This window comes from Echinops telfairi, unplaced genomic scaffold (genome assembly GCF_000313985.2).
Source record: "Echinops telfairi isolate 266 unplaced genomic scaffold, ASM31398v2 ScPeMD7_5;HRSCAF=22, whole genome shotgun sequence".
NCBI lineage: Eukaryota > Metazoa > Chordata > Mammalia > Afrosoricida > Tenrecidae > Echinops > Echinops telfairi.
In genome coordinates, this window is record NW_022103901.1 from 15,667,510 (window position 1) to 15,683,791 (window position 16,282).

Here is a 16,282-nt window from a genome sequence, read left to right on the forward strand (position 1 = left end):
CCCTCCAGGTTAAACTGCTCCAGAGCCTGGGCCTGCAATCAACCCTCATCACCGATGGCTCCACTCCCATCAACCTCTTCAACACCGCCTTGGGTCTGCTGGGGGTGGGTGCTGAGGCCCAGCCTCAAGGCAAGAAGATGGCTGGTGGACCCAGACCTCAAAAAGGCCTACTTCTCCAGGGCCCTCCTTCTGCCCCAGCTGTTGAAAGCGACCACATTGTGCCTTAGCTCTGTACTGCACTGACAAATAAAGCAGGCATTTCTGAGCATTTCCATCTTTTTCTTTCAGGTAAAAGCTTAGTGCCGGGGACCCACTCCCTTTGAGTCAATTCTGACGCATAGAGACCTTCTACAACAGCGGTTCTCAACCTGTGGGTCGTGACCCCGTGGGGGGTGGAACGATCCTTTCACAGGGGTCGCCCAATTCATAACAGTAGCAAGATGACAGTTTATGAAGTAGCAACGGAGATCATTTTATGGTTGGGGGTCACCACAGCATGAAGAACTATATTCAAGGGTGGTGGCATGAGGAAGGTGGAGAACCACTGCTCTACAGGGTTTCTGAGGCTGTAAGTTTTGCAGGAGTAGAAAGCTTCCTCTTTTCCCCATGGTGCAGCACGTGGGCTTGAACCACTCATCTGGACAGCGCCACCAGGGCTCCTTAATGGTGAGGGGAGTACTGCTGAAACTGTGGAACGTACAGGGAACTACGCTCATTGTTAAATGGAGAGGAAGCTCAGGCAGAGAGACTAACCATTCACCCTCCAAAGCCTTACCTATCAAGCCAGACCCGCCCTTTTGGTAGGTAGTCATTGGTGGGGAGAGAATGCTGCAGGCAGGAGGAGGCCTGTCTGCTACCTCCTTCCGGAGGGCTCCTGAACTGGCAACAACTTCTCACTGCCCATTCCTCCTGCTGCCCAACAGATGCCCATCCCTCATCCCTGTCCCCCACCTGGCCAACATTTGGGAGGCCACTTTGGCGCCACCTACTGGTCATGCCTGGCACCTTCAAGGACTACTCATGGACTGTGTGCAGGTCCTCCTCAGGTGGCCTCCCAAACCCAGGAAATGATCTGGGCACATTGGAGCTGGAGTGGCTCTCTGGGCTGCCAGGCTGGGTTCTTTAGACACATGGCGGGGAGAGTACACCTTTTCCCTACCCCACAACCAGCTGGTGGTAGCAGTTTTGAACCACACGATCATCTGGATAGATGCAGAGAAGGCATTTCACGACATTCAACACCCTTTCATGATGAGGTGCAAACAGGGATAAAGGGGAACTTCCTCTTTATGAAAAGCTTACAGCTCACACAGTGAAGATCGCCATGGCAAAGATGCCAGTGGTCACCAACGTGGGTCCGTATGACCCAGCCAGAACGATGGGGGGGACACAAGTATCCACATTTGAACGGGAAAACCCCTTTTTCACAGATGACACACTCCTGTATATAACCCCATCTCCCCTACCCCAACCATCAAAAAGCTGTTGGAAATGAATTCTGCCTAGAGGCAGGGCATAAAGTTCAACTTGAAAGCCGTCGGGTCTTTGATACATGGGGATGATCAAGTGGCAACACTAAGGAAACATGACATGCACAATGCCATTTAAAAGAAGTACCGAAGAAGAAATTCAGGAAGGTGAGAGACGTGTATCCAGAAATTTATAAAACTTAACTAAGAGGAATGAAGACCTAAATATTTAAGACCTAAATAAAAAGACAATTCAGGCTTGTGGGTTGGAAGGGTTACTATGCTTAACATGTCAATAATAACCAAGGCAATCTATGAATGCAATGTAATCCCCCTTAAAGTCCCCACCGTTTTCTTGGCTTAAATGTAAAAACCAATCTTCAAATTTATATGAGAGGGTAAAGACTCCAAACAGCTAAAGCAATCTTAAAGAATGAAGTAGGACTCCCACACCCTGATTTCAAGGCACGCTATAAAGCCACTGTAGCTAACACAGCATGGGACTGGTATAATAATAGACCTAGGGGCTAATGGGATAGAACTGAGAATCCAGAACAAAATCCACACATGGACGGTGAGTTGCATTTCAACAAGTGTGCTAGGTCCATCCGATAGGAAAAGGAAAGTCTCTTCAATACATGAAAATCAGAGTGAAACCAACCCTCACACGACACAGACAACTCAAAGTGCATCAAGGACCGAAACATGAAAGCTAAAACCATCAAATTCTTAGAAGGAAATGTAGGGTGAGGCTGTGGGATCTAAGTGTGTGTGATGGGCTTTCAGATATGGCCACATACAAATAGCAACAGACGAATAAACGGGACCTCAGAAAAAGTAAACAGGTTGGCCACTGACTTACATCATATTTGAATTACAATGAATTACATTTACAACCATCTTTTTTCAAAATCTTACTGTTAATCATAGGTACTATTTACAGTGTTGCAACATGCGGTGTCATTATATTTGTAAGTTTGTATGTGTGATGTTTCTAGCTCCCAAAAATAAAATTTATATAGATACTGATCATAAAATGTAATAATAATGAAACCAAGAGAGAGAGAGCTATTGAAAAAAGTGAAAAAATAATCTAGATGGGGAGAAATTGTCAACAAGGTCTAATATCCTAAAGGTATAAAATACTTTACACTCAATAACAAAAAAAAAAGATACAACCCAACTGAAAAAAAGGAGCAACAGATTTCAATCAATAGTTCACCAAATGTATATTCAAATGACCAACAAACACATGAAAGGATGCTCAACCTCATTAGTCATTAACCTGTTGGTTTGCTTTTTTTCAATAATTTTAAATTGTGAATTAGGTGGGGGTGGGGGGAGTTTGCATTTCAGACCATCCCCTGTGCATTCAACAGTTCAAAACCCCTCCTCAAAGCCCCCACATTCTACCCCACCTGTTGTTTTTGAGTTGACCCTAACTCATACAAACCCTCTAAGTCGGAGCTGAACTGCCCCATACTGTTTCCAATCTTGACAGTGTGTGGCCACATCTTTCTAGTAAGGACCAGCTAGGAAGTTTGAACTGCAGGCCTTTAGGAAGATGCAAATCAAAACCCACAGTGAGATCAGAGCTCATCCCCATTAGAACGCAATGATCAAACGACTCGTGAGGGCGGGTTTGTGGAGAAAGAAACACTCACCCACTGCTGGAGGGGCTCTAAACTGGAAGAGCTGATCGGTCTTCACAAAGTCGAACACCACATGGTCCAATGAGCCTGCTCCGACGTGCACAGTGTGCATCGCAGCATGTCCCTCAACAGCCAAAAGGTAGAAGCAACTGAAATGTCCATCAATGGATGAATGAATAAACAAAATGTGTGTGTGTGTGTGTTTTAGACTGGGTTGACTAGAGAAACAAATCCAGGGACACCCATATATGCATAAGAAAGAGCTTTATATCTGTGTGAGTCTGGGTACATTAGAGCAACAAATCCACAGAAACTCATATGTATAAGAGAGAGTTTTGTATAAAGGGTAAGTGCACATCAAGAAAACATCCCAACCCAGTGCTGCCCAGCCCACAAGTCCAACATTAGCCCATATGTCCTACATCAATCCACAAAGTCCTCCTCCGTCTCACAAAACACATGCAATGATACGACTGCAGGAGGAAAGCCGAATCAGTGAATGTGTAAGCATCTCAGCGCTGGCAGGGATCTCCACACAGCTGCTCCAACACCCAGGGCTGCATTGGGGTAAGTCCATGTGGCTTCTCCTCAGGGATGTCTTGCAGGAAGTCAGCCTTGCCAGTTGAAGCAGGCAACTGGCTAAGGCAGCTGCAGCCTGGTCCGACCATCAGAAAGCAAGAGACCCAAGAACTGGAAAGGTGAGGCTCACTGAGCCATTTATCCCTCTGCCCTTCAATTAACCCCACATGTTTATCAGCCAGGTTGGCACAATAAACTAACTACCTCAATATCAAAAAGTAATTGTATATTAAGAAAACACCCCCCCAAAGAAAAAGAAAACATCTCAGTCCAGATCCCAGATCAAGTCCAATATTAGCCCATAAGTCCCACATTAGTCCAAAACTTCCTCTTTAGACTCATGCAGCCATACACAATGATGCAGAATGCAGGAAGCTCACAGACCAGCAGGGACAAAGTCTTGTAGCTCCAATGGCAGTGGACGCATCTCCAGGGCTCTGGCTGCCTTCACTGTGGCTCAGTGGCTCATCAACAGGAAAGGTGAAGCGTGGCTTGTCAACAGGAAGATGGAGGCAGAAAGAAGTTCCCAGAATCCACACGAGAAGGCCATGCCCACAAGGGGGCATCAGCAGGCTGAGACCTGATTGACAAGCCAAACTCCACCCCTTCACTCTTCATACCCTCAATTGACATGAGATTATGTAACTACCATAATGTGTGTGTGTGTGTGTGCGTGCATAATGGAATATTAATCATAAACAAAACTGAAGTCCATGATACACACCTGGATAAAGTGGAAAATATCATGCTAACTGAAATAAGTGGGTCATAAAAGGACAAATATGATCATGATCCCACTTATATAAAAGAACAAGTATATAAAAACCCAAGTTATTACTGGCTACCAGAGAGGAAAGGAGGGAAGAGGGAGAATTTCTGCTTGGGGTCAGTGAGTTTGTTAATAGTGGTGGCTATCTGGGGAAAGGGACAGAGAGTGGATGTACAGCTTGAAGACTGTCATTAGTGTCTGCCGTGCCATGAATCACTCCATGGGGCCCTTCGGGTTACAGTCTTTGTGACGTCCATCAAATGACTGGGTAGGACTATGCAAATGTGAGATGCTTGTGGGTCACCGATTGGATTAGAAAGCTTGCTAATAACGTAAATAAGGTACATGGCACCCTTGCGAGGTGAGCCCGTGAAAACAAGGTGTATGAAACTTCATGAGGGGATTGGTCCAAGAAGAGTCAGCCCAGAGGCGGAAAGGGAGGCTCTCACTATTGTCAAGCAAGGAGAGCCATGAATAGCCAAGAGTGGAACCCATCTATTGGCGCCAGGAACCCTGTGCTGAGGGGCAGAGAGCCGTGGTACTAGAGAGGGAAAGAGATGGTGAAAAGGAGCGATGGGGAAATGCGAGACACAGTGGCCAAGGGCCCCCAGCTCAGAGTGGGAAAGCCAAGTGCCTTGGCTTGAGGTTTGCTGGCTGAGTGGGTTCCCCCAGGCACTTCATTGGTGGGAGGTACTAGGTTTGCTAAATCACGGAGTTAGACAAGGTTTGGCAAGCCTGATGGCTCACCCCCACTCCCTGAGGCACACTGACAGAATGGAACACCTTTGAGCATTTATCAGCAGAGTTCACAGAGTTCTGTAACACCACAGCAGGGCAGAGGTCAAGGTGCTGAGAGAGGCCGAGGACCTAAGTGCGTGAGGACCACATTTGACCTCCTCAGGTGATGGGGGAAGGAGAATCCAACCCCACATCAGTTCAAGGATGATTCCTAGGAGGCAGAGGTCAGAACTGTCTCCACGCCCCATGCCTTTGACCTTACACTGACACCAGCCCCCCACCCCCCACCCCCGTGGCGCTCCACTTCTCTGCTGGGTCTGGTCATCTGTGACAAAGGCCACACAGAAGTCACAGACAGGGCCCGTAGTGTGGGGCAGACTAGGGAGGTTAACAGTTTACAAGTCAAGCTCAGAAAATAGTAAGGATACAGTTCTTTTGTCCACAGAGCCTTTTCTCAACCATGGCAGGACCGATGCTTCTCTCAATCCTTGGCCTCGCAGCCACATGGCCCCTTGATCTGGGCCTTGCTCACACAAAGCTCCTGAACACTGACAAATGCCCAAAGGTCATCCTACTCTGCAAGCCAGCCTCCCGCCTGAAGGCACTCAGATTTACTCATTCCCAGGCACAGGAGGCCTGCTGCTGCCTCAGTCTCAGTGCTGTGGGCAGAAGGGCCTCTGCTACAGCTCCATTACTTCCTGTGAGGATCTTGGTGGTGGGATTCTCAATTCCTGCTTCTGAAAGGGCTTGCTTTATAGCCAGCGGATTGACAAAGTCGAACAATTCCCGAGCGAGGGTCTTCTAGACCTTATTTGCATGTTCCCACCTAGGCGTTTGACGGGAAATTCAAAGCTAAAGCTAGAAGAGCCATATGGAGTAATTTCACGTCACTGCAGCGTCTTGCAGGAACTGTTACAAAGGGGCTGCTCTCATCAAAGGACTGTACCCTGAATGGCAAACTGTTAACTTCCCTAATAAATGCCCCAACCATGAATATTTGCTGTGAGTCAGTAGCCACTGCAACAAATGACCAAGCCCAGCAGGAGGCGGACAGCTGGCGTCATAGAGTGAGTAAAAAGGCTGTGGCATTTGTTAGGGAAGTTTACGATTCAGGCGAAGGACCCGGGCTGTGTTTCGTTCTGTTTCATCGGGTCTCGACGACTCAGAACCAACTAGGCAGCACCTAACAGCAAGCACAACAACAGTATAAGATCCTTCAATATTGCAACTCATGGCTTGACTTTCCCATTCCTCTCTTTCAGCTTGGAAACATTGAGTGTGTACTTGCCTTTGGGCTTTCCAACTCCAGGTCTTGACACATTTCATTATACTTGACTTGTCTCCTCAAGCTACCCTTTGAAATCAGTTTAGTTATTTTATTTCATCATTTCTTCTTGCTTTAATTGCCCTACATTCTAGAGAAAGTTCCAAGGCTCTTCGGACATTCATTTCGATCCTTTCTTTTCTGTCTTTTAAATGAGGTCATACTTTCTCTCTCCTGGACTTGTTTTTGTTTCTTCAGTTTCAACTTGAACTTGCATGTGAGCAAGTAATGATCTGTTCCTCAGTGGGTCCCTGGCCTTGTGCTGCCGGAATATATTGAGCCTCTTTCTGCAGATGCACCCTATGTACATGATTGCCAAGCTATCCAGTGCCCTTAATAGGCCAGAAGCACCTGATTTGCATAATCACATCCATTCCTTTGGTGGGTGTTTCAAAGACTATGGCTAGTGGAGCCTTGTTAGAGTGCAGTGCACCCCTCTAAGGGAGGGAGAGCCAACATGGCACTATGCCAGGCCTTGCTGCTTGCATTAGCTTTCTGTACAACAAATACCACATGGTAGGTGTTTTCCTAGAGCAGAAATCTCTGGAGGCGGCAAATCTAAATTCGGGGCATCAGCAGAGCCATCCTGTCGGGAAAGATTCGACCTGTCCCTTCCATCTGCTGGTCTCCCAGGTGTTCCTTGGCTTACGGGACATCTCCATGTGGCCGTCTTTCTCCCCTGTGCTTCTCTAGATCTGTTCCCTTTACAAGGATTGTCCTTAGAGTGGATCAAGGCCCACCCTAGTCTCACGTGACCTCACATTACATATTATCATCAAAGGCTGTATTTCAACCAAAGTCACATTCCCAGGCAAATGGTGGGGGTGGGGCCGGGGTGGTGGTGAGGAATTCAACCTTTATTTCTGGGACCATCCTTCAATCCACAACAGTACTGACAGGAGCTAGTGCGACATTCAGTTATTGAAGTTTGTCTTTGGAGGAACATAAATCATCTCACGGAAACTTAACAGCAGACCAGGCCCCTCTGGGACTGTGATGGATCAAGACAAAATCAAAACAGAACACACAAAACTGCTCCAGACTCATTTTTGAACTCCGAATTCCAAACCACAGCAATGAGCAAATGTCCCGTCCTCGTTAATATAAGGTAGTTCTGGTTCTTTGCTAATAATAGCCTAATCTTGTGCCATTGTTCCCACCTATAACTTCCTGACAGCATCCAAACCAAAGTAATATCCTTCCCTTGAAACCTCCTAGAATCATCTAATACAGTGGTTCTCAACCTCTGGGTCGCGACCCGTTTGGGGGCCGAACGACTCTTTCATAGGGGTTGCCCAATTCCTAACAGTAACAAAATTACAGTGATGAAGTATCGACGAAAATAATATTGTTGGGGAGGGGTCACCACAACATGAGGCACTGTATTAGAGGGTCGCGGCATGAGGAAAGTTGAGAACCACTGATCTAATACAAAGCCTACATCCTGCAAGTCACTTCTAATGTTCTCTTCCTGAGACGCCCCGTAGTTCCTCTTCCTGTCAGATCCCATCAATGCCTTGTATCAATAAACTCAACTTTGTCCAGTCATGGGTGTGCCCTGGGGGTGGGGTGGGGGTGTCTTTAGTGGGAGAACGTTGGTCATGGACATTATTTTTCTGTGGAAGGTTTTTATTTTTCTCCATTTTTTTAAGTTAAAATACTCTTATCATCAGACAAAAACAGGTCCAAGGGTTGGATTTGGCCTGAGGGCGGCCTGTGCCCAACCTTTCAGTTGTTTGCTGTCTCTCCCGATGAAAGGCTGACAAATGCCTGAATGGAGCCAGGGAGAGAACGCATACTTCCAGGTGTCCGGTGTTATTTTATGTTCTTTTCTTCTTCCGTCATTCAGAACGCTCTGAGGCCTGCCCAGCCTGTGCCATTTATAAGGTCGCCAGCTGAATGTTTGGCTCTAAATCAGGTCAAATTCCTGTTTGACCAGAGGATACAGATGCCTACCTATTCCCTTCTCGCTGTGAGCCAGTAGCCATGGGAACTGTGACCAAGTACACAATCACACCTCCAAGAACAAATCCTCAGGGAACAAAGTTCCTTTTAATGAAGCTGGCCTCGCCACGCAGGGAACCGAGAGGGATTTTCTGGGCTTCTCAGCTTGTGGCGGCCGCTGGCTGAGGAGGAGAACGTGAGGCTGGCTCAGGTAGGGGCTTCATCCTGGGAGCTGGGACTTGTGGGGGAAGATCCGCCCAGGCCTACTTCTCTGAGTGACTAGTCAACGGGGTCCCGGGGTCTCTGGGGCTTTCCTGAGTCTGTGGGTCCGAATGAAGCGTAGTTTAGCAGGAATTCCAGCGTCAGGCAGGGTATTAGGTCGTCCCAGCTCTGGAGTGGTGGGCCAAGAGCCCCCATCCTGTAATGGTTTCTTTGGCCTGAGAAGACAGACGAAATCAGAAGCTTTAGGCTAAAGGGACAGAATGTGTACCCCGCTTCCTTTTCTGCTCGCCCCCGCCCTTCTCTGTTCTCCAAAAAGCCCAGGGACCTTGCCTCCACCAGCAGCCCAAGGTGGGCCCTGGGAGCTCTATGGCCACCACATGCTTGCCTTTCCTTTGTTCTCTGCCCTCAGGGCCACGGTTTCTGCCTCTGCTGTCTAATGACACAGCTCCCAAGGCTCCCTTGGCCAGTGCCCATCACTGCATCCAGGCTTGTTTTCTTCTCCTTGTACCAGGCCGAGCCTTCTTGTGAAAGAAGTCGATGCCTCAGAACCCCTGTGCTGAAGACAGCATCAGCCCAGGGGGCCGAGTGGTGGCATGTCGGGCTGTGACCCTTAAGATCGGCAGTTCAAAATGACGAGGGGCTTTCTCAGAGCCTCACAGGGCCGCTCTACCTGGTCCATTCAGGTCGTGCTGAGTCAGCATCCGCTCGGTGATCGTGAGAGCCACTCCCAGGAACTCCCCGCTGCCTCTCATGTACTGTATGGTTCTTTATTTTTTATAAATCATTTTACTGGGGGTTCTGACAGCCCTTATCACGATCCATACATCCATTTGTACATGTGCTGTCCTCATCATTTTCTAAACATTTTCTTTCTACTTGAGTGCTTGGTATCAATCAGCTCCTCTGTTTCTCCCCCCCCCTCTACCATCCCACCCTCATGACCCCTTGATAATTTATAAATTATTATTTTGTTCATATCTTAAATCGCCCGCTGTCTTCTTTCCCCACATTTCTATTGTTCATCCCCCTGATGGAGGCGCTATTATACGTAGATCATTGGTTCTCCCCTCTCTCCCTCTTCTTCCCTTACCTTCCCCCTACCCTCATGGTATCGCCACTCCCATTACTGTTCCTGAGGGGTTTATCTGTCCTGGATTCCATGTGTCCTGAGCTCTTATCTGTATCAGTGTACATGCTTCCAGCCTGGTTGGATTTGTAAGGTAGAACTTACTGTATGGTTCTTCTGAGTCAAGCTGCTTGGAACACAGTGGGCTACGGTCATCTATATCAAGGAGTGGTTCAATGGAAAATTCAGATCCCCAATCCAGGCCTCCAATCCTAGACTCAGCCCCTTCCTCACCCGACCATACATCTGAAATCCCAGCATGCCTCTCCGGTCATGCTACCCATTTTGAAAGAGATGGCAAGGAGGGAAAGGAAGAGGGAGAGATCAAGAAAGAGGACAGAGGCTCCTAAAAACATTTTTTTTAAACACTCAGATTTTGGGTGTTTGCAATTTAGGCTCTGATACTTTTCCCTTTCTCATATTTGAGTTTTGTTACTGTCATCTTTGGATCACACAAGCTAGTGTGTTTCTTCCATGTGGACTTAGTGGACTCCTCACTTAGATGGCTGCTTGTTGAATACAAGCCTTTAAGACCCCACACACTATTCCCACTGATAGCCAGGCACCCTCTGCTTTCTTCACCACACTTTGCTGTAGCACCCTTATCTTCAGTGATCATTTCATGAAGGTGTGTATCGAGCAGGGCCATGTGAACAGAACCACTGCTCTTGGATTGGGGCTACAGTGGGGGTGCAGACTCCATCTGCTTGTCCCGGGGATAGGCATGACTCAGGTTTATGTCGGTGCTCGTATTCTGGCAAGTTCAAGTTCCCATAAGACCCACGACCCCAGCAACAGCAGCAAACCAACTAGCAGACAACAAAAAATAAACAAACAAAAACCAGGAAACTAAAGGCAGGAAAACAAAAGCCCCTCGAAACAGAAAAGTAGAACTTGTCAATCAGCCCCCTGGGGCATCAGGTGAAGGCACTGGTCACATCATCAATTGTCCCAGTGACACAGCACTCCGCACACTGTCGGTAGGAGGAGTCTATGCAAGTACAGTTCCATCGTGAGCCGCACCCATGAGTGGCTGCTTCACACAGTTCCATCTCCCATCCCATTGAGCTCTGATGACCCGGAGCACGGGGTTTGGTGCCAGAGGGAAACCCTGGATCAATTCTTCCAAGTCCAGCTCCCTGCCCGACAGATCAAAGTCGCTGTGAGGGGGGCATCAAGGTATTAATATGGTGATTCTGGGACCCTTTCCATTGGACACCCACCAAGCCTGGGGTTCCCCCCAAGGTCTAAGGACCGCCACTTACACCGCCTGGGGTGGCTCCTCTCTGCTTCCTCTCCCATCTGAGTACCCCAGTCCTCGAGACTGCAACCCTTTACTGCAACCCTTTACAGGAGTAGAAAGCCTCCTCTTTCTCCTGATGTGCCTCGAAGGCAGCGGTTCTCAACCTGTGGGTCTCAACCCCTTTGGGGGTCAAACAACCCTTTCACAGGGGTTGCCCGATTCATAACAGTAGCAAAACTAGTTATGAAGTAGCAACGACAATAATTGTACGGTTGGGGGTCACCACAACATAAGGAACTGTATTAAAAGGTTGCAGCATTAGGAAGGTGGAGAACCGCTGCTCCAATGGTTCTTCTGTTATTTAAAAACATTATGAAAAAGATGAGGCACATGATAAAAAAATTCAGGTCATAACAGAGTATACAGTATGGAGTAAGTGTTTTCCCCATCTTGACCCTAACAGTCCAGTAACCCTCTTTAGAACCACTGTTCTGAGCTTCTTGTATATTCTTACAAAATGTTGTATGAATCAACATGTATGTATCTAATTCCCCTTTGTGTGTGAAACACAGCACACTAGATTGTCTTTCTTACATTATGCTACTTCCCTTGATATCTCTTAAAGAGCTTAGTTTATGTTCGTGCACATAAAAATGCCCAGATCTATTCCTCAACTGCCTAGTATTATCCATATATTCATGACAGCATATCCTATCATAGAATACAAATAACTTAACGACTTCCTGATGAGACACGTAGGTGATTTCTGGTGCTGCACTCTAATAAACAATGCTGCAATGAGTATCTTTAGAATACTTCTTAGAACACAATTAAGTTGGTCAGATAAATTTCTAAAAGTGCAATGGCTAAGTCAATACTTGTGTTCAACTCCACAGCTGTTTGCACTTTGTGCTTCAAAGAGCTGGAATCCACTTGCACTCCCATCAGTAGTGTGAATAGGCCTGTTTTCACACACCCATCAATACAGAGGACTTGCAGGCTTTTAAAACAAAATCTGGGTGGAGCTTTATTAGCTCATTCATCAAGATTATCATTCACGTGGCATAGGCCAGGCTCTGTGTTGAGTACAAAGGTGGCAGAGATAAATCAGGCAGACACCCACTTGCATCCTCACACTCTACACCTATTGGTAGGAATTACCTATCATGTAGTCTGGAAAACGTCACGTGGCACAAGGCACACGGAAGCTGAGGGAAGGGAGAGGCTCATTTCCTCCGGGAGATGGGTGGTGGGGATTGTTCACAGCCGAGAAGCTTTGTGAAGAATCCGATCCCAGAGATGAATCTTGCAGGACTCGTTTATTTCACAGCACGGTGTGCCACTGTACTGAAAAGCACCATGGACTGACAGAAGAACAAACAAATCTACCCGTGAAGAAGCACAGTCAGAATGCTCTTTGGACATGTTAGCAAGAGCACACGGTGCTAGGTATAGCAGAGGGTACGGAAGAAGAGGAAGAGACACGACAGGCTCTAAGCATAGCAACAACTGCGAGGCTGCTGGGCCAGGCAGGGTTTTGATCTCTTGTCCATAGAGTGGCTATGAGTCAGAACCAACCACAACAATGGTGCCGGGCACTTCGGGGTGCCGGGAAACATGAGTGAACAGAACAAAGACTCTTGCCTTCGTGGCGTTTCTATCCCACTGAGAGGGCAGTCAAGAAACAAGACGACAAATCCACCACCGAGCAGAGTAGAAGGTGGCAGCACGCCAGAGAAATAGAAGCGGGCAGTGGAGGGTACCAGGAGCGCCAGTGGCCGGTAGGCGTTGAGTAAGGACTTGAGGTGGGAGAGTCAGCTGGACCTCCTTGAGGCCACAGTTTTCCCCACCACGTGGATTTTCAAAATCATGCGGCAAATATACACCACGAACAGATGACCTGTCGGCGTTTTCTCCCTGTGTAATGCGGTGACACGGGTGACATTCCGGCACCCCCATTCTCACCATCTTTTTGCAGATGGATGGTTTCTCCACCATGAACGTAAACGCCTCCTAAGCCAGAGCTTCCCTGGCATCCCCCCCCCAACCCCAGTTCCCATGTTTGCTGATTTCATGAAAAAACAAAGCCAAATCCAGCACAGAGTAGCCGATCTCAACCCAAGGGGAACTGCCCGGAGGGTTTCAAAGGCTGTGCGTGTTTCTTTGCCTTTTTTGAGCCTCCACATCTTGACAGAAACGAACCCACCTCCTCTTGCACCTCTGGACTCGCTGGTGGGTCCAATCTGCTACCCTTTCAGCTAGCAGCCCAACACTCAATCCACTGCTCCACTAGGACTCCCACGTAAGCGAGAGGCTGCGACAGCTCTGCCCCTTTCTCTTTCTCTGATTTCTTTTTAAATCACTTTATTGGGGGCTCATACAACTCTTATCACAATCCATCCATCCATTGTGTCAAGCACATTTGGACATTAGTTGCCATCATCATTCTCAAAACATTGTCTTTCTACTTGAGCCCTTGGTATCAGCACCTCAGTTCTGCCCCCCGCCCCCCTGAACCCTTGATAAAGTAATTTTTTTCATGTCTTACACTGTCCAATGTCTCCCTTCAACCACTTTTCTGTTGTCTGTCCCCCAGGGAGGGGGTTTTACGTAGATCATTGTGATTGGTTCCCCTTTTCTCCCCCACCTTCCCCTTCCCCTCCTGGTATTTCTACTCTCATTATTGGTCCTGAGGTGTTCAACTGTCCTGGATTCCTGTGTTTCCAGCTCTTATCTGTACCAGTGTACATCCTCTGGTCTGGCCAGACTTGTAAGGTAGAATTTGGATCATGATAGTGGGGAGGGGGGAGGGCGGGGAGGCGGAGAGGAAGCATTAAAGAGCTAGAGGAAAGTTGTATGTTTCTATTGTTGCTATACTGCACCCTGACTGGCTTGTCTCCTCCCCGAGACCCTTCTGTAAGGGGATGTCCAGTTGCTTACAGATGGGCTTTGGGTCTCCACTCTGTACTCCCCCTCATTCACAATATGATTTTTTTGTTCTTTGATGCCTGATTCCTGATCCTATAGACAGTCTGGTCTGCTTCTTCCATGTGGGCTCTGTTGCTTCCCAGCTGGATGGTCACTTGTTTATATTAAGACCCCAGACGCTATATCTTTTGATACCCAAACACCATCAGCTTTCTTCACATTTGCTTATGCACCCACTTTGTCTTCAGCGCAGGTTTTGAGAAGGTGAGCATCATGGAATGCCAGTTTAATAGAACAAAGTGTTCTTACATTGAGGAAGTACTTGAGTAGAGGCTCAAAGTCCATCTGCTACCTTAATATTAAACCTATAAATATATGTACATAGATCTATTTCCCCATCATCATATATAAATATATTTACTTGCCTGTATTTAGACCTCTATAAATGCCCTTTGCCTCCTAGTTCTTTCCTCTATTTCCTTTTACGTTCCTCTTGTCCCACTATCATGCTCAGCCTTCATTTGGGTGTCGGTAATTCCTCTTGGTTACATAGCCCTTGATCAAACCCTACCAGGTCTCCTACACCCTCCTCACCATCGATTTTGGATCACTCGATGTTCCCTTGTTCCTGGGTTTGTCAACACCAATACCTTTTCCCCCACCTCCTCCTCTCCTATGATCCCCGGGAACTGTTGGTCCTGTTGTTTTCTCCTCCAGATTGTTTATCCCACCTATCTTATATACACCTGCAAAGATAATAGTATGCACACCTCTGTCCTTCACCCCGCACGGTGCTTTCCGGATGCATGCTGGGGCGCACAGTGAGCAGAGGTTCCTCTCTCTTCTCAGCCACATAATGTTCCACGTGTGTTCAAGGGGCCTTCGGCAAAGTCGTGGAAAGGGTGCCCCTCTTCCAGAGCACATTCCCTGGGGGTGCATTTTGGCTGTTGCCACCATTCGACTATGGCAAAAAGTGCAGCCCCGAGCATGGAAGTACGGGTCTCTGGTTTCATTTGTACTTTCACTTCTGGTGCATGCCTAGGATTGGACTTGCGGGGTGGATGCTTATTCTCAGAGCCCTGGTGGCGGCAAGGCTCTGCGCTGGGCTGAGAACTGCAAGCTCAGCATTTGGAAACCGCCAGCTTCTCCTGTACAGCAGCCCTTCTCAACCTGTGGGTCAAGACCCCTTTGGGGTGGAATGACCCTTTCATAGGGGTTGCCCGATTCATCACAGTAGCAAAATGACAGTAATGAAGTAGCAACAAAAATAACTTCATGGTTGGGGGGTCACGGCATGAGGAAGGTTGGGAACCACTGCTCTGGAGGAAGACGGGGCTTTCCACGCCTATGAAGAGTGGCACTCTCAGAGACCCACCGGGGGCAGCCTTACCCTGTCCTGCAGGGCTGCTATGAGTCGGTATGGTCTCCGTGGCAATGGCTGTGACTTGGTGCTGTGTTTAACCCTGCGAGGAACTGGTCAGCTGTCTCCCAGAGCAGGTGCACCCATTGAACACACTCCGATCCACCAGGGATGAAGGCTCCCGTTTCTCAACAACCTTGCCCACCTTCCCCTTGTTGGGATCCTGGCCCTTGCCACGGGGCTGTGGCATCTCACAGTGGTTTTCATTTGCACCTTCCTTGTGGGGGATGGTGGCTGAGCATCCTTTCATCTGCCTGACGGCCATCTGAATATCCTCTTTGTTCAAGTGTGAGGAGGCGATGTTGGAGAAGAGATCCTAGTCTGGGCAGTTTATTTAAGGGGGTTCTCCAATCTGTGGCCTTTGTGTCTGGTTTCTTTCACATAGCCGCAAGTCCCCAATGTTTATCCATGTTGCAGCATGTACCAGGTTCTTTCCATGACTGAATGACGTGTCTCTGTGTGCACAGACCAATTTCCTGTTTCCATTTCTCACAGTGGGTTATGCAGATTGCTTCCACCTCGGGCTCTTGCAAATCCTGCTGCTCAGAATATTCGTGTACCCATGTTTAAACCCGTGTTTGTTTAAACACCTAACTTCCACTCATTTGGGAATAAGCATAGGAGTGGATTTGCTGAACCACAGATAACTTTGTTTCATTTCTGAGGAACCAGCAAACGTTTTGTGTGCCACTTTCCTTCCCACCAGCAATGGATGAGGACGTATCGCCGGTTTTGTGCTCTTTTCTTTGATAAACGATGATCCGTGGTGGGAAATGTGGTTTCCTCAGTGCCTAAAACCAGATGCCTGGCATTCAGCAAGCGTTGGCATGCCTGTTGAATGGATGAATGGGTTGCCTAACTGGATGAA

General features: G+C 47.9%; 2 protein-coding genes across 2 annotated transcripts in view; both read left to right on the top strand.

Moving 5' to 3' along the window:
• The window catches only part of LOC101639964 (major vault protein), a 6,746-nt gene extending 6,478 nt beyond the window's left edge, over positions 1-268 (top strand). The window contains exon 7 of the mRNA XM_030888906.2: positions 9-268. Within this exon, the coding sequence (XP_030744766.2) occupies positions 9-227 (219 nt within the window). The 3' untranslated portion in view covers positions 228-268. The remainder of the gene's footprint in view (positions 1-8) is intronic.
• Positions 269-8,668: 8,400 nt separating this feature from the next.
• Positions 8,669-16,282, top strand: part of TMEM219 (transmembrane protein 219) — a 31,042-nt gene continuing 23,428 nt past the window's right edge. Inside the window, exon 1 of the mRNA XM_045284069.1 lies at positions 8,669-8,686. The gene's annotated coding sequence lies outside the window, so the exon portion shown is untranslated. The remainder of the gene's footprint in view (positions 8,687-16,282) is intronic.